At 46.0% G+C, this 24,231-nt stretch overlaps 1 protein-coding gene across 2 annotated transcripts in view; it reads right to left on the bottom strand.

The window, feature by feature from the left end:
- The window catches only part of APPL2 (adaptor protein, phosphotyrosine interacting with PH domain and leucine zipper 2), a 64,634-nt gene that overhangs the window by 16,730 nt on the left and 23,673 nt on the right, over positions 1-24,231 (bottom strand). For both annotated transcript variants that reach the window (XM_003929639.4, XM_010340242.3), the window contains exons 5-16: positions 21,019-21,106; positions 18,203-18,244; positions 18,017-18,075; positions 16,799-16,945; positions 12,827-12,909; positions 9,875-10,033; positions 8,323-8,511; positions 6,477-6,519; positions 6,337-6,393; positions 6,153-6,241; positions 676-840; positions 465-517 (exon numbers count right to left, since the gene is read on the bottom strand). In XM_003929639.4, coding sequence (XP_003929688.1) covers positions 465-517; positions 676-840; positions 6,153-6,241; positions 6,337-6,393; positions 6,477-6,519; positions 8,323-8,511; positions 9,875-10,033; positions 12,827-12,909; positions 16,799-16,945; positions 18,017-18,075; positions 18,203-18,244; positions 21,019-21,106 — 1,174 coding nt within the window. The remainder of the gene's footprint in view (positions 1-464; positions 518-675; positions 841-6,152; positions 6,242-6,336; positions 6,394-6,476; positions 6,520-8,322; positions 8,512-9,874; positions 10,034-12,826; positions 12,910-16,798; positions 16,946-18,016; positions 18,076-18,202; positions 18,245-21,018; positions 21,107-24,231) is intronic.

Below are 24,231 nucleotides of genomic sequence, written 5' to 3'. Positions count from 1 at the left end.
CTATTGGATATGTTCTTGAGTACATTATAAGAATGTAAAAAAACCAAAAGTTTGAATTTGAAAGACCTAAATATCATTTATTTATGTTATCTTCAAATTCAAGAACTAGTTATTTGTGCTTTTGGTTTTCTAAAATGAAACAGCGTATTTCCAATTCACCAAGACTGCATTCGAATGTGACACCAGATTCAGATTTCACAATATTTTTATGCTACAAAAAGGCCATGCTATGAAAAGGCTATAGCTAACGGTGAAATAGCTGTGGGTGGTCTTTCAGCTACTCCTCAGTTTTATTCAAGACCTGCCTCCGTTGCAGATATCTTACTAAACTTTTAGAGAGAACAACAAATCTTCAATTCATATTCCAAGTCGTAGCTCTCTAAAACATGATTTCACATCTTATTTCAATGGCTCTTATCATTTTGTGCAGGGGAAAGAATAAGCATACCAAACTAGTCACTTACCTTCTGCTTCTGGAAAAGATTCATCCTCAGTCTCACCAAAAGGGTTGGTACGCCTAGGGGAAGAGCCAGAGTTAAACAACATGAGAGCTGCAGCTAGAAGGGCACTTAACACAATTGGACTGGAAGTCAGAATAGCAAGCAAGTCTTTGGTGCTGGATGGGGACAAAAGAGACCTTAAATTCTCCCAGAGATAACCTCTCCTAGCCCATACCTGCTCCCTCTGTTCTGATCAAGGAATTCCGTAGCAGGAAGCACAATATCAAATTGAATTGGCGTTCCAGGTGCGATCAGCTCCTCTGCTTCAGGTATACTGGCTGTTGCTTTGGGAACAATCTTCTCATTTTCATTTTCTATCTCTGAATTTTTCAGGTTCTGGCTGAAGGAGAAAAAAATCAGTTCCCTTAACCTTACGCTTTTAGAATCAAGTGAATACTTGTTGAAGACTAAGGTGACTTTTACAAATGAAAATACAAGGCGAAAAGATTTAAGTCAATCCCTTAATCCATTATACAAGTAATCTTCTTCAAACTTCCTTCATATCTTTGGCTAAAAACCTTCAGATTGCACCATTTCCAGCAGCTCTCTCTGCTGCACAGCATCGTGCACTGTGCTACCGTTTTTTTGTTGGTATCCTTCTATGAGGCAGGTTTTGGAAGGCCTATGCTATAGGTATGTCATATGTATTCCTGGCACACAGTAGGCACTCAAAAATGTTAGCTGAATGAACCAAAGGTCCTGGCTTGGCATTTAATCACAATCTGGCTATAATTTCCCAAAAGCCTCCCTTTCCACTTCTTTAATGCACCCGCCATGAGAGCTGTACTACATGTACCATATTGCTTTTCCTCATTTCCATCTTCATCCCAATGCTGCTGTTCACCCAACTCTCCCACCCCAGCTCAAATTCTTCCTCATCCACTAGGCCAGCCTGCACCCTGCTCCCTCCTCTGAACTTCTGTGATTCTTCTCAGTTAGTCACAGGCCCAGTCTTGCAGCCCTGTGTGCCTCCTGAACTTCACAATGTTGCCAACACTCACTGCTGACATCGTGGCCCATCAAGCACTGTGCTCTCTGTGGAGAGATTAACCAGGCACCAACATGTTCTTCTCTTCCAGTCTCAGAATACTGTAACTTAACTTTTCAACATTTTAAAAGTATTTTCTCCTCTGCCAGGCTGTAAACTCCTTTGACCGGCAAAGAATAGCCATGTAGTTTGATTTCATTGCCTGGACCATAAAAAGGTCTCAGTGACCTTTTTGCTCATTTGATATGTCAGTATTTTCCTGTTTCTCAAACATGTCATTAACTGAATGTAGTATATCAAACTACAACAGCCACTTGACAAATTATTATCCTGACTGGAATGTGGATTGAAACACGGTACATAGGCTTGTAGATGGTCACTGCAAGGCAAGCCCTTGGAGACCACTTGGTTTGACCTCCATTATTAACCTCCATTGTTAACAGAAAGGGAAACTGAGGCCTCTGGAAAAACAGAAGTTTTGAAGGCACTCAGTTACCTGGTGGGTGAGCCAGATTAAAAACAGGGGTCTCCTCGCTGCCAGTCAAGTGCATCCCAAGGATGTCACACTGCTTCAGTAACCCTAAATGGGAGAGTCACATCTGCTATTTGACCCTGTCTTTAAGAGAGGGTTATAATATAATAAATGGTAAGTCCTGGAAAAAGGTATGAGTAAAAGCTTAAAGGGGAGAAAGTGAGTCCAAGATTTTGGCTCCCCAGAGAGTCAAAGGGAAGATAACACAATCAAGATAGGGTGGAGCCCTTATACCGTCAGGGAGGATCTGAACTTGACTCAACAGTATAGGGAGCCACCAAAGACTCTTTGAACACAGGAGAGAAATGATGTTCAGTTTCACCTGTGATCTCCATGTCACTAGCTCTAATGGACACTTTGCAGTCATTGTAATTGACTTCTTAAAGCATCTAACGTAGCTGATCTCTCCTTGAACTCCTCTCTTGGTTTCTACTGGTACCACATTTTAGAGTTTCCTACCTTTCTTGATGTTCCTTCTCAATGTCTTTTGCAGGCTTCTTTTCTACCCTAAATGCTCGAATTCTTGAGGATTCTGTTGTAGGCTCTGCTTTCCCCTCCCTCTCCTGCCTTTCCCTAGAAGACCTCATTCACTGCTGTTCATTGCTAATGAGTCCCCAATTCATACACCCAGCCCAGACGTTTTCTTTGCACTCCAGACCGGTATCATCAGTTGACTGCTTGACAACTCATCTGGGATATTTCACAGGCCTCTCATGCTTAACATGTCCAAAACTGAACGCCTCCTCTCTTTAAAAAACACCATTTGCCATTTGCCCATGTGTTCAGCCCTGACTGGAGTTATCCTTTGATCTGTCCTTTCCTTCTACACTTATCCGTCAAAAGTCCATAGGTTTTACCTCCAGAGTAAGTCCAAATCCATCTGCTTTTCATTTCTGCCATGATCCTGGTCTAAAGTACCATGATCTTCTCTTGGGCTGCTGAGACGCATCCTCACTGGCTACTGACTTGCTCTGTTCTGTGTTCTACAGAGCAGCCAGAGCTAACTTTGAAAAATGGAAAGGTGGGTATCTCTGTCCCCATCGGAGGGCCCTTCCACAGCTCCCCCCATGCCTCTTTATGATCGGCCCCTGCCTCCCTCGCACCCCCACTCATCCTGCCCCATGATCTCCCTCTGCCTACACTGTCCTGTTACACTGCCTCCTTTCAGTTCCTTAGACACACTACGCTAAGCTCTTCTCTGTCCTGTTACCTCCACAGTTGCTACCAAGAATCCCCCTGGCTCTTTGCAAGAGTGGCCACGTCTTATCTTTTAATTTGCAGTTTGAATATTATCTTCACAGCCAGGCCCTGCACGGGTCTCTTTTTCACGCTTCCGTGACAGCACCTCATCTCCTTAACGTCACAGTGCTTCTTCGCCTGTTTTAATTCAGTACGTGCTTACCTTCTGCCTTTTCTCCCCAGTAATCTCTCTGTTTCCTTACCTAGGCCAGGCCTGGGCAACTCAAATATTTGTTGAGTAGCTGGATAAATGAATGAACAGTAGATATACAGCTAGTGCTCGACTTACGACCACAGTGGGGACCGCGAACGGTCATAACACGATTTGGTCGTAAGTTGAGTAGGCTGTATGTACAGTTGAAATGGTGCACGCGGAGATGGTAGTGCTGCCAGAAGCTGGTCCGCACTGTCGTACGCCCAGCTGGACAACGTTTGCGCTGCCAGATGCGGAGCAGTCGTGGCTAGCGATTGTGGTCGTAAAGTCGAATGATCGTAAGTTGCATAGGTCGTAAGTCGATCAATGCCTGTATAGTAACTGCAGAATGAGGGAAGGCCACACATGGTATTTGCTTAGAAGTAAATGGCAGTTTGTTCCCAAGAACACAATTTCTCTGATTCTTTCCCCCACTGTCATCAAAACATTGCTTTATTCTTAGTAGGGTGACCCTAAGAGAGATACTATCCCTCCCCCAACAGCTCCGGGGCCATCTGGCAGCCACTTCTGTCAGCCACATCTGTCACCCATCCAATCTCTGGGCTAATTCAGCTGGCTGGCTAGTGTCATTTTTTTTTTTTCCCAGGGAGTCTTCTGTGTCCCTTCTGTGGGGTCCTTTTGGTCTAAGAATGTGATTTGCTTATTCTAGAATAGGGGAGAAAAAAATCAGTTACTGAAAACTTAAATATTGGCTGCAAATTGTCTTTTTAGGAAACCTATCATACCTTCTAATTCCTAATCCTCTTAAACTATATGTCAACACCCTTGAAAGATGGCATATCAGAGCTGTAAGGATCCTAGGAGGTCAGCTAGTTCCTTGTATGTTATAGGCTGAGAAGATGAAGGCCCAGAGCATTTCCTGACTTACTCAGGGACATCCAGCCGCATCTAACATGAGGCAGAGCTAGCATTAGAACCCATGTCTCTCAACTGCAGGTCTAGTGTTCCCTCACTGGGCGCATCAGACATTTCTGTAACTTTACAAAGAGAAGACAGATACATTTACCCAGGAGAAAGCTACAGGATTAACCTTCACTAACAGGATCTTCAGTTCCACTTCTTTTCAGAGTGTTTTCCTAGTGTTCATTTAACAAAGGATATGACTTGTATAAACTATGAATCCTTACATTACGGTGCTGAAATGTTTCCCAGACTTGTTGCCTCTTTCTCACCTTTTTTTTTAAACGTTTGTTCAAGTTCTCACACTCTGCTTCACAGCTACTGCTACATCAGCATCCTGCTGGATCTTGTACTCCCCTGTTCTTCCCACAACCCGTATCCAATTTACCCTACCAGCTGCTGCAGAACAGTCTCCTCACCTGGTTCTGACTGGTGCCCGTTTTCCAAAACCGTCCATTTTGCTCCACTGCCTGTAACTCCCTACGCAGGGCACCCAGGCCTTTCCAGTCAGACTCAAACCTATTTTCTGTCCTTACCTTCTTCCATTCCTTCTCATGTACCCGGTGCCCGGCGTGTGAACACTGGCTCCGCACTGCACAGATCCTGGGAAGTTACTTAGCCACTGAGTTTTCTAATTACTTCCTTCTGGGGTCATTAAATATTTGTAGAAAATGTAATGGGGTTCTTTCTACCATGCCACTAAAAGATGAACACCAAATACAGGCATACTTTTAATTTATCCTTTAATGCCAGGCTTCCATTAGTATGAAAATATAGCCCTCTACTATTTAACTGGATGGAAACTCACATTAAGACAAAAGGTAAAATTCCTGGAATAAATCCTAAAGCATTATTCAAAACGAGGAAAGCCGCATGCATGAAAATGTTTGCTGTAAACGATAACAGTAAACGCAGGGGAGGTAACCTAAATATTCAATGGTTAATAAATGGCGGAATAGGGCGTAGTTACTCAAAGAAACAATTCTGAAAAATGTAGAAATAGTAAAAAACAACATGTGAAAATACAAAATAAATGTACACATAAAACTATGTTCACATAAGGCCTGGGCGGTGTAACATGGATACATAAAAGGTGATTTTTCTTCCTTATTTAAAAAAATTTTTTTGCTCTGGTTCCATTACTTTGTTGATGTGATAGAAAATGTGAGAAGGCCGGGCGCGGTGGCTCAAGCCTGTAATCCCAGCACTTTGGGAGGCAGAGCTGGGTGGATCACGAGGTCGAGAGATCGAGACCATCCAGGTCAACATAGTGAAACCCCGTCTCTACTAAAAATACAAAAAATTAGCTGGGCATGGTGGCACGTGCCTGTAATTCCAGCTTAGGAGGCTGAGGCAGGAGAATTGCCTGAACCCAGGAGGCGGAGGTTGCGGTGAGCCGAGATCGCGCCATTGCATTGCACTCCAGCCTGGGTAACAAGAGCGAAACTCTGTCTCAAAAAAAAAAAAAAAGAAAATGTGGGGAGAATTCCTGACTAGCAGGAGCTCCACGCGAGTCCTGTTTGCCTGGACGGCAGTGGCAGGGCCCAGTGGGAGGGACAGGGATGCTGGCATCAGACAGGCTTGACTCCTGGCTCTGCCACTCACACGTGGTGTGAACACGGGCAGGTCATTTAACCTCTCCCAGCCATCGTTACTGCTTCGGTTAAACAGGCGGAACAACATGCCTTGGGTTTGTGTGGATTAAATAACAACTCATTTCATATTCCTAATCCATAATATGGCTCCACAAAAGCTAGTTTTCCTTTGTCCTTCAGTTACCTGGGGCATGGGCTTTCTTGTTTTTTTCCGAAACTTGTAATGGGAGTCACTGCTTGAAGAGCGGTCTGGTTCAACTTGATCGCGACTGCCTGAAAATCCACAGGAAGACACACTCAGTCCCAGGAGGTGGCCGCTTACCTTCCAGGTTGAGAAAAGGGCTGAGATGCAGGCAGCTGTTAATTACCTCCGGGTTGTCGGTCAGGTAGATCTGTCTGGAGATGTTGTTTATTGCACATATCCACTGCAGAGGACATTAGAAAAGAACACTGAATCCCAAAGTCACCCACTGCACTAGGAAAGAGGTACAACAAACAAAATCTTTACCTCTTCATTTTCCTTTCTGCTCTCAGCCTGGAGGATTATTCCCCTGAAACAAAAGCATCTAAGTAATTAAGTGCTTCCCCATCTTGGTGACTGGGGATTATTCTACATAAACTGAACTTAGCTGGTGTGTGGGCAGAAAAGGGCCTCGAAGGCAGCATGATAAAAATGAGGAAAGAAAATTAGGCTCCAGGGCCAGGTGCAGTCGCTCCCGCCTGCAGTCCCAGCACTTTGGAAGGGCGACGCAAGAGGATGGCGTGAGGCTAGGAGTTCGAGACCAGCCTGGGCAACGTGGCAAAACCCCATCTCTGCAAAAAATACAAAAATTAGCTGGGAGTGGTGTGGTGTGCCTGTAGTCCTAGCTACTAGGGAGGCTGAAGTGGGAGGATCAACTGAGCCTGGGAGGTTGAGGCTGCAGTTGAGTGGTGACAGTGCCACCGTACTCCAGCCTGGGTGATAGAGCAACACCCTGTCTCAAAAGAAAAAAAAAAAAAAAAAGAAAGAAAAGAAAAAAGGAAATGGGGTTGTAGGTCTAACTCTGCCCTAATTCACTATGTGATCTTCGACAAACACTGCCCTTTCCCTGGGCCTCAGCATTTTCTTCTATGAAATGAGAAGGTGGGACTCAGATCTTCTAGCTCATCTGCGATTCTACACTGAGATCCCTCTGCTGACCTCCTCTAATGATCCAAGATGACCAGGACTCCACGCCCAGCCACTCCTCTAACCATGCCCGCAGAAGGGCTTGGCAGCCGACTCACTCCTTTTCCAGAACTGAAAAGTCTGCGTATGGAGGCCGGTGAATAAGGTAACGGTAATACTGCCCTACCTATGTGGAGGCTTTAACTCTTTAAAGAGACTCTGTATCTGCCAGTTCCTTTGTTCTTCCCATCTGTGGCAGATGGGGTAACATAGATCTTACCCCTATTTTATATCTGAGGAAAGCAAGGCCCAAAGGGGGGAACTGCAAAGGACCATTACGAGCATCCAGGAATCTCCATTCCCAAGTCATTTCCCATCGCCAAAGCAGGAGGGATGAGGTCTAAAGCTGCTCTGCCAAGCTGGGAGGAGAGACATTCACACCATCCCAGTGCTGTCCTCACCCCTACCCCTGCTGTTCAGATCAAATCATAATAGAAAGCAGTGTGAGAAGAGCATCTCTGATGGAAGGGCAGGGCCATTCCTATCCCCAGGCAGGTGAACCCTGAAGCCCCTCCATGGGACTCTGAACTCCTTGGAGCACAGTCTGAAAACCACTACTCCGAGAGGGGATCCTACTGGGATGGGATCTACTGTGAATGACCACGAGGCTGCGGATTGTTAAGTATCACCTCTTTGGGGCCCCTTGGGTACACAGGGCATGTGGGAATGGAATGGCAGCCAATACTGCTGCAGTGGAGTGCACTGTTCACATCTCCTGCTTCTGCTGGAAAAATGGCCTTCTCAGGGAGGTTGTCCTTACCGTAATACAGTTGCCCTCCCTGCCACAATTCAAAAAACACATGCTTCTTTACAACAGGCTAGGAGTAGCCACAGCCTTCTCTCTCTCTCTCAGAATCTATGCTAGCAAGCACTACTTCTGTAGCTGTCTCACATGTAGGTCATCTCTTCTCCAAAGCTACAGACAAGCCCTCACTTACCCCAATATGGGATAAGGCGGGCTGGATCCCATATGGGTCACGTGGGCTTGTTTAAAGAGAGCATAAAGTCATCCTCCTGAAAGGTCAACAATACCCGGATCGGGGCCTCTCCCATGGAGGGCTGGCACACAGGAATGAGGTAGGAGGCCCTTGGCCGGGGTGGAATCACTACACTTGTTCTCCTCGCAAATAAAATGTGTGAGACCTACGACTTTCCATTGGGCGTGGTGATCTGGAAGCAGTAGCGCCGATCTTCGCAATCCACAGCCATCACTGAGCAATTGTCCAGGTCCTGGATCAAACCTCCAGCCACGGCTCCCCTGGGCTGACACATGAGATTCCCGCCTTGGGTGAAGAAGTAAAGCCTCTCCCAGGTAGTGGTGACCAGCCCCGTTTTGCTGTGGGTTGCGTTTTAAAAAGCCCATTAGTACCAGAAAGTACCTCCAAGTCTTGCTACCTCGTTATGGGAACTGGTGGCATTTTAGAAATAATGTGTTTCTTTATACTGTTAAAGCAAAACTGCCCATTCAAGTGGAAAGTGCAGCAGAAGGGTACAATTTAGCTGGAATGATCCGGGACATCATGGGCTCTGCTTCCAAGGGAGACAGCAGTCCCAGGGCCGACTGTTAAACCAGGATCTGGAACTAGAATGAGTCTGTCACCAGTAAGAACGAAACACCTGGAGGATCATTTCTCTGAGACATGGGGCTGGGCTGCTCTGAATGTAGTCAGGGTTGCCTTGGCCCATAGCACCCACACCACAGTCCCAGGAGGTTCTCAACAGATTGGGTTTTGCTCCAGCTGGAGGTCATTCTTGTTTTGTGGGCTGCGTACAAAAGGAACATCTAGTTCCTGGCAAATAACGTCAGAAGCTGGTGGGTTTTCTACACCTGCAGAACTACAGGGGACATTGAGCTTGTGATTGTCACAAGTTCACAGACCCTAGAGGTGCTCCAGCTTGTTAACAGCTGGCAGTTCCTCTCCAGAGACCCTCCGCTGAGGGATATCAAATACATTTACTTGGCTCAGTATTTACTGCATAGCAACTATGTGCAAAGGCACTGGGTTTCCTGCCCTAATTTCCCAAAATGGCAACAGCTGACATCTGAGCGCTCACTGTCTAGTAGGGATGACTGCATTCAATCTTTCTGACTTCATAAAGTAGATGCAGTCATCAGCTCCATTTTACAGATGAAGAGAACAAGGCTCGGCCCAGCTGGAGTATCTGATTCCAAAGTCAGTGCTTTTCACAACACACCATGACAACATCCTCTGCGCTCACAGAAGCCCTTAAACCTGACCGTCCCTTTCATTCGAAATGGACACTTAAAAGACCTGAGTGGTAAATGTGTGACTCAATCTGTATGAATCGAACTGCTGACCCTGCCTCTGGCGTCTCAGGTAGGTCCCCAGCACATGGCTCTCATCTGCCAGCCAGCGTGGGGGAAGTACATAAGGGGCTAAAAACTGTCAGTGGTCCAGGACAACAGTTAAGAGTGGTCTCTTTACATGTGGCCACAGTGTTCCAGAGGCCACAGCACCGGCTCTTACCGGATTCGCTTCCAGCCCCACCTCTTAGTGCAGTTGGCACCGGGGCCCCAAAGGTTTCCTGCTTGCAAGTAGGAGGGCTGCTGTGATGAGAGTTCTTCCCAGTCTCGCCCGCCCACCTCCCTTCGACTTTAATGGGGCATGTAAGACTGCTTTTCAGCCACTTCTTAGGGAAAACTGATTTCAGAAAAAGGCAGACGGTGGCATTCTTACTTTCTAAGATTAAGATAACCGGCCTTCTGGATGAGGTTCCTGTTGATCTGTGGTTCAGCCACATCAGAGTCTGGAGTGTAAACAGATTCATCCACAGAAAGTAACTCTTGCTGAGACACCCGCATCTTTTCCGCCTCGGCTTCCAGTTCTACCTGAATGCTTAAGACAGAAGGTGTTGGGTCAGTTACTCATTGCTGGCCAACCCAGCACTACTAAGAAGCCGCTGGCAGCCATCACTCCACCCCCGCAAAGCATCCAGCCTTACAGATGGAGCTGCCAGCCTCCCACAGGGCCACAACCCTCTACCCTCGGGCCCTGAAAACTACAGATCACAGGGACTGAACTTTGCAGTACTAAATGAGTTTATATGACTGCTGTTTTAAAACAAAACACAAGGGATGCCATTGAACTGTGCTTGAACCCAGCTAAACAGTTTTGCTGCTGACAGAGGTATCCATGCTCAGCACCGCTGATGCCAACTTTTGGAGAAAAACTTTGACGAGCCCATCCTCCAGGGCTGCACACACAGGCAGCCTAAGCAAGTTCCATAAAGGAAGTAATGAAATGGCAGCCATGCCTCCCCTGCTCTTGGTATAGGCAGGGTTGGTGGAGACAGGAAAATAACCAGGAAGTGGTACTGAGATGCAGCAACAAAGCCATGGGCAGTGCTTTTCCTTTATCAGCCACAGATCTTCCCTGAGGCTGCACTGGCTAGCAGGCCAAGGGCTGCCCACACATGGGGACGTGGGCAGATGGCCTGGCTCTGGGACATTAGCCCCTGACTTTCATGGACGTATGTGCTGAGGTGTGGACACGGTGGCTTCCCTTTTCCCCCACAAAGCTAGGCCTCACCAGGCCACACCACCCAGTAGTGACAGTCTTACTTACAAAATCCTGAACACAATCTGCCCAGCAGGGCCCATTGTCTGAGAAAGCACAATTCGGAGGAGGTGTTCCGCTTCTGCACTGTGTCACAGGAGTTATGACAATCACAGAAGCAAATAGGGGGCCAGTGTTTCTCCATGGGAGCACTTCAGGATTCTGTCTTCTGTAGTTAAGCAACCTTGGGCTTGGACATTCCATACGCCCCCTCCTTTTTTTTTTTTTTTTTTTTTTTGGTGAGTCTCACTCTGCCACCCAGGCTGGAGTGCAGTGGTACAATCCTGGCTCACGGCAACCTCCACCTCCCAGGTTCATGTGATTCCCATGCCTCAGCCTCCCAAACAGCTGGGATTACAGGCATTTGCCACCATGCTCAGCTAATGTTTGTACTTTTAGTAGAGAAGGGGTTTCATCATAATGGCCAGGCTGGTCTTAAACTCCCGGCCTCAAGTGACTCATCCATCTTGGCCTCCCAAAGTGTTGGGATCACAGGTGTGAGCCACTGCTCCTATTCTTTAATGCAGCTTGACAAGAGTGTCAATCTAATTTTGGCTTTTCTGACATTTGACCAGGACGATGTGGGACTCTACCACTGGTGGCCGTAGGACAGGCAAGCTGGAGGACAAACCTTATTAGCTTAAACTGCTTGTCACTGCCCTGGCTGAGAGAATGGAACGGGAGACCAAGCTCAGCACACAGGAGGCGGGAGGAGAAAGGGGGAGGGGGGAAGAAGGAAGAGGGACCAAGAGTCTGTCAAGAGCTTAGGGTCAGCTTTTATGGGCGAGAAACCTCTTTGAAGATGTGAACAAGAGAAAGATCCTGTCTCCAGAAAGACACTCACATGCACCAAGGTGGCATCTTATATATAACTCCAAGAGATTTTAAGCAGCTGCCTTGCCTTCCCCTCCTGGGCCGCAGAAAGACTCAGGCTCAAACACTGGGAGCCCATCCAAGGTTCCCAGGAACCAAAGGAACAGGGATGAAACTAACTTTCCATTGGTTCTCTTCAAACATAGAACTAAAAAAAGCATGTTTCATAGACAGGCAGGTAGGTAGGTAAGAGCTGCAGAAAGATAGAACTGTATGACTATAGGGTTAGGGAATAAAGATAGCTCTGCGGGGTGGCTAGAAACCATGCCGTGCTGTCTGGATTCCTACCACTGGGTTCTGAGTCTGCCCGCACCTTGAAAGCACAGAGCACTTGCAGCCTCCATCTCCCAGGGAGGGCTGCACAGTTTCAGTGCCGCCACCAGATCCTGCTCTGAGCCTTCCTGGGCGGGCTGGCTGCTAATGCATAGCAATGTGGCAGCAAGACTACCCGCCCTGGTTTGGAGAAGAGCAGTCATACTTACTCACCAACATGAAATGAACAATTACCGGAAAAGTAGCGTTCAAACAGTGCTTTAGCTATCTGAACGAAGTGCTGCAAGGTTCAGTTTGGAAACCCCACCAGCTGCCTGTCACCCCTGCAGCTAAATACAACTTGTCAGACAGAGAGGGGGTGACTCGTAGAACTGGCCCAGCCTGCACAGAGAAGGCCATATAGCCTGGACACAGACTCTGACTTGAGCGCCCGGGTTGTGGTTCTCTTGGGATGGCTGGGGCTGTGCTTGGGTTGGTGTAATAACAGCTCATGGAAATGGTGACAAGAAGGGAAGACACAGGCTCGAGGATCTGCAGAAAGAGGAAGCGTGGCGTTTCACACGCATGGGCACGAATGTTGTGCCACCTGTTAATAAAATAATTAGATGCGTGAAAAAAATTGAGGCAAAGATGGTTCTTCCAGAACAAAGAAGGCTGAGGAAGTCTGAGAGTTAAAGTAGGATGAGAAAGAGACAGTGAAAGATGAGGGAGAGGATACTTTTATAAAGCGACCATTTAACAGGCTCTCATCTACTTCCTCCTAACATTCCAAGGGGCTAGTAACCAAATAAAGTAAAAGGCAAGAAACTGCAATTAGACTTCACAAGTTAGTTTTGACAGTCAAAACCTTCCCCATGACCTCCCAGAGATGGCATATCAGCAGGAAAGGCAAGAGGCACACAAGACCCAGCTGGAGTGCAGCATTACCTTTGAACCATGTCTGCAACAGAGGATAAAAAGCTGTCCATGCGTTTGGAAAACATCTCCGCTCCCTTCTTAAAGAAGTTAATCTGAAAGATATAATTATGATATTCTGAAAATCATCCAGGGAAGTGATCAGCGAACTCACTGAAGGTGAGACAGGCAGTGTGATGGTAGCCGTCGCAGCTGACTGGCCTGCCTCGCACGCAGCACTGGCGGCATCTCCACTGAGTCTCCAGAGTGTTGGCTGAGAGCCATGGCCGAGTTGCAAGTGCATTCATGAAATGGGAACGGGGAAGCCGAGCTATCTTATTGAATGGCTGCAAATATCAGGAATAATGTAAGTTAAGCGCCTGGTACATACCAAGTGTTTCAGTAACTCCTAGTGATAATTATTTTTGATATTAGCAGCAGCAGCAGCTTTTTTCTTGTATGAATTCTAGAAAGTTTCTTGAGTGCAAGGATTAGGTCTTATTCAGCTCAGTACCAGCAAGAAACCGACAAGCACTTCCTGTAGCACAGTATGAGAAGTTTCCCCACCCCACAGACACCCCCAGTGAGAAGATTCCCCCCCGCGCCAGCCCGCTCACTGAGCCACGGGCAACTCAGAACACAGGCTGGATATATGGATGGCGACCTGGCTGCAGCTTGGTTGAGATGCTACAGAAGGAAAACTTCCTGCCCTGACATCACAATCAAGAGGATTACTGTATGTATAGGAGGCACCAGGTACCAGGCACCAGGTGGGTGCTCCACAGTGAGGCCCATCCTCCCCCATGTGCAATGTTCTATGACAGGTGCTTTCTCTGCCCAGGGGAGAGTGCTGCTAGGACACCTGAGCACTAAGCACTTTGAAAATGAAACCGCTGCTGGCTTTTGGGTGCCAATGGAAGGGATTCCTTACGCCCTGTGACTCCTGTCTAATATTCACTTCCCGGAAAGTCTGGGTCCCTGACAAACCCCAAAGGGCAGGGGTATGGGAGAGAGGAAGAACATTTCTGTGCGTTACTGACATCTGCATCCCAACCGGAATATCTCAAGCTTCCATCCTTCTATGGGCATGACTTTTAAAAATCTGGCCATTAAATAAACTGCTCCATTGTAGTATGTCTGATGATTGAGAGGTAACAGTAACAGTTGCAAGCCTCAGTGATGAAAAAAGAAAACATTCAGTGTGACCATGGGTATTCTCTCACATTAACCCTGCTCATCTCTCTGACCTGAAAGCCCACCTTTCCTGGCATGGTGGGCACCAAAATCGACCTCTGACCCAGAGGAGGCTAGCAGGTTTTCTCAGCATAGTTCTGAGGGCCTTGCCTCTGTTCCCCACCCTGGGAGAGCAAGTGTTCCAATATGCTTAGTTATCACAAGTTAAACACGGATGATTTTGGTCATCCTAACCCAGGTGATACATGCAGGGGGATGTTCTGGCCCCATGATCTTTGAATCATACAGAGATTGACACTGGAAATGTCATTTGGAACCCCTGGAATGTTAAATATCAAAATGAGTATTAATCATTTAATATCACTAATCTGTTAAATCACTACTCGGCATTTCTAACGGCACCATATCATGGTGGCCTCTCTCTCCTTCCCCTCCCAGAACTCCTTTGGAATTTAGACTCCTAGGTCATGTCTTAGCTCCTCTATTATTCTGTAAGCTCCTTAGGCCAGGGGCTCACATAATCCCTAAGAACAGTGGGCAAATGGATGAACGGAAGGACAAGACACTGGCTCTACAGCTGCATGACAGCCTGTCCCCTGTCAATATGACACTGGAGGTCACTGTTCTGTTCTCAAAAACCTGCACGCAGATTACAGAACCTCAATTTGTAGGGACATTGAACTGAATCATGACTTCATCGAAAACCAGTTTGACAAGGGCTGGAGAAGGCAGGAATGGAGTCCCCGCACCTCCACAAAGGTAGGTGGTGCCGAGAAGCCTGGCGAGTCTCCACCACATGTGCCTTAGTGAGCAGCAGGAAGTGCTATGTTCACAGAACCAACAGCTCACAGAGGCCGGTGCTCAATAAGCCCTGATTGCCAAGGTCGGATGAGGCAGGAGGAGAGCTAATGCTTCTGAATCATCCAAAAGATGACTCCATGGTGCCAGTCAACAAACTCATCTAGGAGAAGGAGCTATTGTTTTCATCTGCATTTAAAAAAATCCATAGGGAAAGGGCCTACTTGGTCTTGTGTCTTGAAATCTGTGTATGAAAAATGAAAGATGCCATTCTCAGCTCTCAACACTGATGCTCCTGCCACCTAATACTGATGGTGTGCCCCGCTGTTCCCCCAGGCCCAGGCTGCATGTGTGCTATGGCACCCACAGCTCCTCTTCGCCCTCTGTGGTCAGCAGCACTCACTTAGAGAGTCCAGGCTGGGAACAGTGAGGAAGTCCTTGGCCATGAACAAGAATGAAACCAGCTGTTATCAAGCTTGTCCTATAGGCCTTGCAGGACACCCTCTAACCAAGCAAGTGCTACAGCACTGACCAATCTGGACCGCAGCTACTCATCCTTCCAAGACACTGGATCTGAGACCCTTCCTGACCCTGGGCGTCTGACTGAGCAAGGTTACAGTCCCAGAGGGATGGGGCCAATCCAGGGAGGGCACACAGGACAGGAAATGTTAACTAAAAGAACAAAGAGAGCCCCAGCATTCTCTAACGTAGCTAGGCTGTCCATCAGCTGCGATACCCCTGCAGGAGAGGGGATGGCAACAGTGTGAGTGATTGCACACCTGTGTGTACAAGGGCCCATCACTAGCACCTGGACGGCTCCCAAGGTCTGCTGAAGACTGACGCCCACAGCTGGCCAGTGCTACTTCACTCCGGTGACACAGAAAGACTCTATTGCTCTTTTTAAATATACTTCCAAAGGCACAGGCTGACTTTATGAACTCACCATTCAACAACCTAAAAACTACATTATGAAAAAAGAATTGAGCTCAGATATTTTCCCAGCCCATTTCTTGTTTGCCCTGAGAGTACTGTGCTGGCAGTGAGATGTACTTTTTTCTCTAAACAGGAAATGGGTTAGAGCTCCTCTCTCATTCCCCTTTTTGTCGAATGACATTGATGTGAGATATGTTTCATTGTTTTACTATATGTGCCTTAAAAATGTATTATAGAAGTATTAGATGTTCATATATCGGGTATTTTTAAGTTGGAGACTTTTTCTAATCAACATTTTGTTTCCTCACATCCTTTTCTCTTCCTAGATTGTCCACTGAGAGAAGATTCCTGGGTGCCTTTCTCACGGGCCAAAGGGTGACTTTGGAGTCAACATAAATGGGGCAAAGCAGGAGAGGGTAGAAGTGAGGGGGTGGTGCTATCGGCCTCACACTCACAGTCACTTTTACACTCACGGTCACTTTTTTCCCCACCTCAATGGTGCCACCATAGTCAAGTCCCCATCCTTAAAGTAAAGCTTCTCTTAAGACAAATATTAATCATTAAAGTGGAGGACAGAGACCCAGTAAATACAGAAGACCTCATAAAGCACTGGCAACATTTCCCCATGCCCAGATGCCAAGGTGCTGGGGATCACCTAGGAGAGGTGGCCTGAGAAGCCAGCAGAGGTGGGCCTTACTACAGAGCAGCAAGGAGGGAAGGGAATCCTAGGTGGCAGGCAAGCTATCCCAAACCTGCAGCAGTCGCCTCTGGGAAAACTGCCCCCAGCCTGACTTTCATCTGGATTAGAAAAAGGGGCCACACAGGCTCCTGCCCAAGAGAGGCTTGACCCCAGGCCATCATTTCCTGAATGTATGGTCCGACTTGAGGCCAGTGCATGTCCAGCTGATGATGGCCCTGCTAGACTGGGTGCTCTCCAAGTGCTGAATCCCACAGAGTTGCCAGGGAGGTTGGGCATTTGCAATTCTTTCTACGATGAAGCTTCAGTTTCTTCTGAGTGCTCTGTCAGCAGAAAGCCACAGCAGGCTTAGGTTTCAGCCCTCAGGGAAGGGACTCCCCTACCTGTCCGTGGGCAAAGCCTATCATGGGCTCCATCATGGCCATCCGCTTTCTGTACTGCAGCGCATTGAGGGCACAGTAGTACTGAAGGGAGGAGAGGTGCTGCTTCCGCCGGGCCGCGGCCACCTCTTTTCCAACTTCGGTCTTCACCTGGTTAAAGGGGAAAGGAAAACTTTCCATGACATGACAAGACAATTCTGTAAAAGCGTGCAATTCAAAACGTGTGTTTATGCATTATAACCATTTTTGTGACAAATATAATAAAACACAGATAAGGCTGCATTTCAACTTTAAAAAATCCAAATTAAAAATATGCAAGTAACAGCATCTCAGTGCTCGTGAGGGTGCAGTGAAGCCAGTATTCTCCTGGTAACAGTGCAAAGTCCTGCGGTCCTTTAGGAAAACAATATAGCAGCATGCACTGAAGAAGGCCACAGACATTGTAGTTCACTCATAAGACTGTATGCCAAGGAAATAATTTAGCCCAAGGAAATCATGTAACAGAAGTAAAAAGTTGTGGCCGGGTGCAGTGGCTCACGCCTATAATCCCAGCACTTTGGGAGGCCGAGGTGGGTGGATCATGAGGTTAGGAGTTCGAAACCAGCCTGGCCAACATGGTGAAACCCCCTCTCTACTAAAAATACAAATTAGCCTGGTATGGTGGCAGGTGCCTGTAATCCCAGCTACTTGGGAAGGTGAGGCAGGAGAATCACTTGAACCCTGGAGGCAGAGGTTGCAGTAAGCAGAGACCGTGCCACTGCACTCCAGCCTGGGTGACAGAGTAGGACTCTAGCTCAAAAAATAAATAAATAAATAAAAAATAAAAAGTTATATGCATGAAAATAGTTCATATTATCTATAGTAGCAGAAGTCCTAAAAAGTATGGGTTAAAGAATCAGAGTCAACACCAGGGGTAAGGAGTTCAAGTGATCTGGGTGATAAATGAGTCAGGCATGGCAGCAGGCTAAAGTTAAAACCCCTGTGTGACCACAATCTTACAATGGCTCTAAGCGGGTGTTTAATAAACCAGTTTGAAAAGACAGAATAGAAAAGTGGAGGTCTACTTATGAGATTTAAAATGAATAATTTTAAAGTCCACGTACAGTAAAAAAAAAAAAAAAAAAAAATGATACCCCTTTATGCCATAAATTCACAAGAGGAAGACATGGAAGGCCTTTATGTAAATGAAGAGAAAACCAGCACGTAAAGTATTCCTCTTACCTTCTCATTCTCCTTTTTCTTAGGCAGCCTGCTATACTTTGCCATTGAGAGGTCATGCTCTAAAAATAAACAGACATCTGAGCACCCAGAAGGGTCAGGGTTGAAAGGCAAGAACATTCATCCAGGGTATCCTCCCCACCACAGTAAGTCCGCACAGCACACACCAGGAATGGAGAAGATGCCTACCATTGCTAGCGAGTCCAAACAGATCCTTTAAAGTGCTTACTTCTGAAAAGGAGAAAAGGGACTGTCTTAGAGCAATGAAAAATAAAACATGCCAACCGAGAGCTCTGCACTTTCCCCAGAAAATGCGAGTATATGTGTGGAAAGGAAGGCTCTGCACACTCAGGCCTTGTTCTCACAGGCCTGGCCCAGAGGCTGGACCTGGTCTCACTGGAACTTACGGCTTCAACCATGCCCCACACCCAGTGACCCTGATAGCCCGAGCAGCCCTGCCTCACCACATAGTGCTCAGGGTCTGTGCGGGAGAGGGCACACGAGGGAGGTGGGCTGGACACCATGGTGGACAGGTGCTTTTCATGGAGACCCGGAGTATCAACTTAAGTTCTGATGCCTTAGCCCCCAAATAGAGTGTCTAAATAATCTTTCTTCAGAATGCGGTCAGGACTACACCCAGAACCTAGAAGCTTCCTGTGTTGATATTTTAATATCTGAGTTACTGGAGTCACCCCTGGCCAAAGGAATATGGGGTGTGTGTATTAATAAAAAATGTGACACAATCTAGCATACTGTACTTGCAACAAGCCAACACCAATAACCATTACTCTGAATGAGTGCTACAACACCATGCACAAAGATGGCTGAACAAAGTCCAAGATTGAAAATCCAAAAAGAGCATTGAGAGCAATGACCGTCCAAAGTTAGAAACTTACAACGACTGATACCTACAAGGGACACTTTCGACAGTTCTAAAACAATCCATTTTCATTTTGTAACAAAGCAAAGCCATTCACATCTATGTTGGTTATACTGGTTTGCAGTTTGCCTCCGGCTTTTAAATTCTCTTCGCATTATTCATCCTCTTTTGAGATCAGGCTGCTTTCTGCCCTTCCCTGCTTGCCTTTTTCTTTCTTTCTGTCCTATCTTTTACTTATTGTTGGAGTCAAGTTTTAAGTCTCTTTACTGATGGATTTTAAGTAGCTTCCTTAATAGCTCTTGCATTCTCTTCATTCAGATTATGTACTTGTGCTGGTGAGTAAATAAAGGCCAAGAAATGTAAGATAAAACACACTGTCTAGGCAGAGGGGAGGTCAGATTCTGATTTGCTTCTGATGTTGACTCAAGTATGACCTGGGGCCAAATACTTCAAAGCGATGTCCTGGTGGTATCAGAAAAGGATATTTAACTTTTTTCAAAGATACTAAGAAGAATCCTTCTTACTACTAATGAGCAGTTTTATTCCACTCAAAAAATCACCATCCTGGGAAGATACTACTCATCCATGTTTGGGGTCTCTCTGGATTATCGGCGGCCACTGTCATTAATGTCACTGGGCACTCTAAATTCTAGTTCTGCCTCCCATCAACAAACCTGAAAGACATAACTCTGACAACACAGGCCTTAGGAGATGATTATTTTCTTTCCAACGGACTTGAAGTCTGTTTTTAAAATGACATCCCTAGCAGTGAACTGCTCAAAGAAAAATAAATAAATAAATAAAATAACATGACATCACACTCACTTTTAATGATTTTATTTAGAGAAAACCTTTCAAAAAATGCACCCGGCTAAGGCCTTCAATGAGGACTGAATAATCAGCAGATGACTGCATCTTTTCAGCTTCCCATGCCAGGATAGACAAGCAACACTAAAAAGCACTAAAATTCCTGCTTTCTTTAATTGAGGGTTCCCTTTATGCAAGCAAATGAATGTATTATTTGTAATCTTTTAGGTTTTAAGTTTTAGTGCTGCCAAACTGACCTTGGGTAGAGTTTATGCCAGTTCTAACACTGTCCCTTAGCCTCAGGTGACACGATCACAGGGGATTTCAAAGCAAGGGGAGAAAATCTTTCTCTTTAAGACTTATCCTTAGATTTACCGCAAACTCTTCCCTCCACCCACAAAAACAGTTTTAAGTTGATATATCTTTAAAGAGGAAGTAACATACCGAGCAGATCTTTTTGCATTCAGGCTTATGCTTTTGGGGGGCCAGCAATTGTTTCAGTGTTCTAGAAAATGCAATTCTTAAACTCTAAGTAATAAATATTTTCAATGAAGAGAAAATAGGACCCTTTTCTAACATCTTGAAAGTTTTTCAAGATTAATTCATTCTTTTTTCTGTGTATTTTGTTCCTTGATTTCTAAGAAATATAAAATGGTCCTGCTTTATTTTAGTTGAAGAGCCAAAATTAGTTCAAAAGGACAACTAAGTTCTTGCATGACTCACAGATTCCCTTACTCACTAACTGTGAGTTCCAGGAGAGCAGTGCCCATCTGTCCATTCACAGCTGCATCCCCAGAGTCTAGTACAGAGAGAGCAAGCTTCCCATCCCGTCTTCCCCTTTCTAGCCCCCACAACTTTCCATTCCAAAGCATTCAATGTTCCCTTGAGAACAGCATGACTTTACAAATGTCCCCTAACCTAGAACACGGCCTTAACATCATTTTTCAAAACTTAGCTTAGAGATCACGTTCTCCAGGAAGCCTTCCCTAGCATCTTATCTCCAAAAAAGGTGACCACGCCTTCTGCCTTTCTGTGTGCTGTTTCTACTCCATGTGCAACTCTGTCCTGCTGCCCTCATCACACAACATCACAATGATCTGTTTCCACACCTGTGTTCTCACTGGCCTGTGACCTCCTTTAGGTGAGCTGGCAACATAGAGGGAAGTCAGTAAAAATTCACTGAATTGAACGGCTCAAAAAGAAAAAAAAAAGGCATTTCCCAGCAATCCACACATTTAAAGAAAGTAATGCAGTAAGAATTACTAAGTGTGGTACACAGTATTTTGAAGGTAACTGGCATTGAACTCAGTTACTTTACCTGTGAGATCCTTTTCTCGGAATTGTATAATAGGTAGAACCATTGTGTCTGCCAACTGTTTAGCCAGCTCTGTATGGAGAACGTTAAGCTGAAAGAAAGAGAATACTATTCAAGAAAACTAAATACATTACGATTATCGACATAGTCTCATTTCACCAAGGAATCACACTGAACACTTCTGTGTGGTTACACAGCTCAGTAAGACTTCCTTAGCAAATAGTACCCTTCATAAAGCACTAAATGATACTGGCCTAGAAGCATGAAAAATGAAATGCAAGGTTCTGACTGATCAGGGCACCAGTGAAGTTTGCTAACAGAGTGCTGGGCCCACAGTTACCCTGTTCGCTGGGCAGACTCTGCTTCTTCTGTGTTCCCACTCAGCCCCACCCCACTGGAGAATCGGAATGCTTGGATGTGCCTCCAGAGAACACAGCCAGCTGTCAGTGCTGGTCATGGCTCAGGACCTCGCCAGGCTGCTCTGTTTTCTCACTCTCCAGGGAGGCTGAAGCCACACCTGAAAAACAGGCCTGCTGGGAACCTACTCACCTGAAAACCACAGCCAGCTATGGCCTGGGAGTGACTCTGGAGAAAGAATACTCCCTACCGAAACCACTCTGCCAGATTTCAGACCTCTAGTCTAGAAAAGAGCCTTTCTGAGAATAAGATGACTGTATTTGAATGCGATGCTCCTCACCAGGTGATTTTAACAGCTCCTGACTCTTTCTCCCCTTCTACCTCAAAGATTCAGTAAATCCTATCTTTGTAAATTATCTAGGAGATATAAAAATCATCCCATCAGGGCATCTTTGAGCATTTTTCTGTGCCTGCGTTATATGTTCTACACTATGTGGTTCTCACCCCTTCTCTGAGTTAGGTATTATTTATCGTCACCACTTTACAAACAGGCAAATAGTTCTCCAAATCCAGAAGGCAAATAAATAGCATGGCTGGACTTTTAATCTGGGCTGTTGGGCTCTAAGATTCGTTTACTTTCCACTACATAGCCTGGGATACAGAATTTGTCCTTGATGCTCACGTTTGAGAATCTAGATGTCGGCAATGAATACAGTGGAAGGGATTCTCCCACTAGACTGCACACTTCCAGGTATTTTGGGATTCCTGCTGGGTGACTAAGGGGAAATCACCAGCAATTACTTTTGGATTCATCATGTGGGAAAGTTTCCTTTAGCAGTGCTGGCAGTCACACATATGCATCAACCTTGCGCACACGCATCTCCCAGCAGATCTGGTCCTTTGGGGCTGTGGCTTCAGAGGCCACTCTTACACACTGGAAGACTTGCCTAAGGTCAACCACTTGCCAGGCAAGAGAACACGGAGCAAGCTGCTAATGCTTTCCCTATCATTCAGCCGAGTCGAAGCATGGCAGCTGGATTCTGAGGGTAACACAGGAAGACAGCCATGCCAGTAAATGCCTTCAGGACAGAATGTGTTGACTATTTTCCAGAATAACTTCAATAAGAAAGGTACTGTTTTTCACTAACAGTTAACAGGCTCTGTGCTTGACGCTTTGATAGACATTATTTAATTTAATCAATGTAACAGCTCAACTAAGTGAGACTTTCTGCTGCTATATAAGATGGAGAAACCAAAACTCAGAAAGATTAAGTGGCTTTCCAATGGTTATGCATTTCACAAACAGCAAATTTCCCAGCTACTCATTTTCTCCTCAAGGATTAAGGGGGTTATGCATCAGCTTTTAATGTGGGGCTTTTGAGCTGTGAGCTGTATGGGATAATCACTGCTGACCACAGCACCCTCGCAGAGGAGAATGGAAGGAGCATGGGCCACCTCTCCCAACTTTAGCATCACCGTATAGAAAATGGAGCCAAGAGCATCTTCCTTACATAGCTAAGACATGTGAGGACAAGGAAGAGACATAAACAGGAGGCACTCAGAGCAGAGTGCCTGGCATACGTGCTCAGTATTCAGTCAGTGAACTCTGTAATTATGATGACCTCCTGTCTCAGGTGCACTCAAAGGAAGTGGTCCAGAAACTCTGCTTTTAGGGAAGTCACCATGCATGGAAATCTCTGCGTAACTTACAACATGGAAGATCTCATTCCAATGCATTCTATTAAATATGAGCCACATACGTCTCTACTTTTGGTTGAACTTTCCTTTAATTTCTGAGTCAAATAACTTGTCTTAAAATTTTTTCAACCTGATTTAGGCCCAGGTAGAGAAAACAGCCTCAAAAGCTACTCTCCTTTTCCCAGATCTAGGCCCCACCTTGGCTAACTGCTTTCACTCTCTGGGTCTTTACATCAATAGGTTTGTCTGAAAACTCCCTGCAGAACTAACCTTCCAGGGTGCCATGATACTACCTATAAAAACCACACTTCCGTCCTTTGGGAACTATGCACTCCCCACTAAAACAATCATCATTCCTGCCCATGACGAGATGGTTATGAGTAAATATTTTAAACTGGAAATCTTGCTTCTAGGGGTTTCAACAACTAACCACTTACCAACTCTCTGCTCAAGGAAACATGTGACTCTCGGGGTGCAGTCTATTACTTCTCGCCCTGGGTTATCTTTCCACTGTTATTAATTAGGAAACAATTCTTCCCCTTACCTTACAAAAAATTAACTTTCACTCCTCTATAATTACATCTTCTATCCATTTCAACACATCTGACAGAGAGCCACAGCAGTGTATGTGATATCATGAGATAATAAAAAATATGTATTTGGTGTTTGCCCCCAGTTCTTGGCATAGAGCTCCTAAAACCCTTGTGATTTCCTGAGCAATAGGGGTGCTAGGAGCATGTTTTGTTATTAATATTTGGTCTCTGACCCCAGTTTCTGACACAGAGCTCCTAATCCTTTGGAATTTCCTGGGTGGATGGGAGTGTCTTTTGTTCTGATGAGGCAATGCCTGGTGGCCTCCAGGATAGGGGCTGGTCACCAGAGAGACCAAGCCATGGTTACCAGCTTGGAGCTTTCAGCCCCACCCCCATCTTCCAGGAAGGGGAGAGAGCTGGAGGTTGACCACATCTATGTGATGAAGCTGCCAACAAAAATACCTGAATTGCAGGGTTTGGAGGGCTTCCAGGTCACTAAACACCTGGCAGTGCCCAGGAGGGTGACGTGCCCAGAAAGGGCATGGAAGCTCCATGCCACCTCCCCCATACCTTGCCCTACACATCGCTTCATCTGGCTGTTCATCTGTGTCCTCTGTAATATCCTTTA

This window comes from Saimiri boliviensis, chromosome 7 (assembly GCF_048565385.1).
Source record: "Saimiri boliviensis isolate mSaiBol1 chromosome 7, mSaiBol1.pri, whole genome shotgun sequence".
NCBI lineage: Eukaryota > Metazoa > Chordata > Mammalia > Primates > Cebidae > Saimiri > Saimiri boliviensis.
The sequence above is the reverse complement of the archived record's forward strand: the minus strand, read 5'-3'. Positions and strand labels throughout refer to the sequence as shown.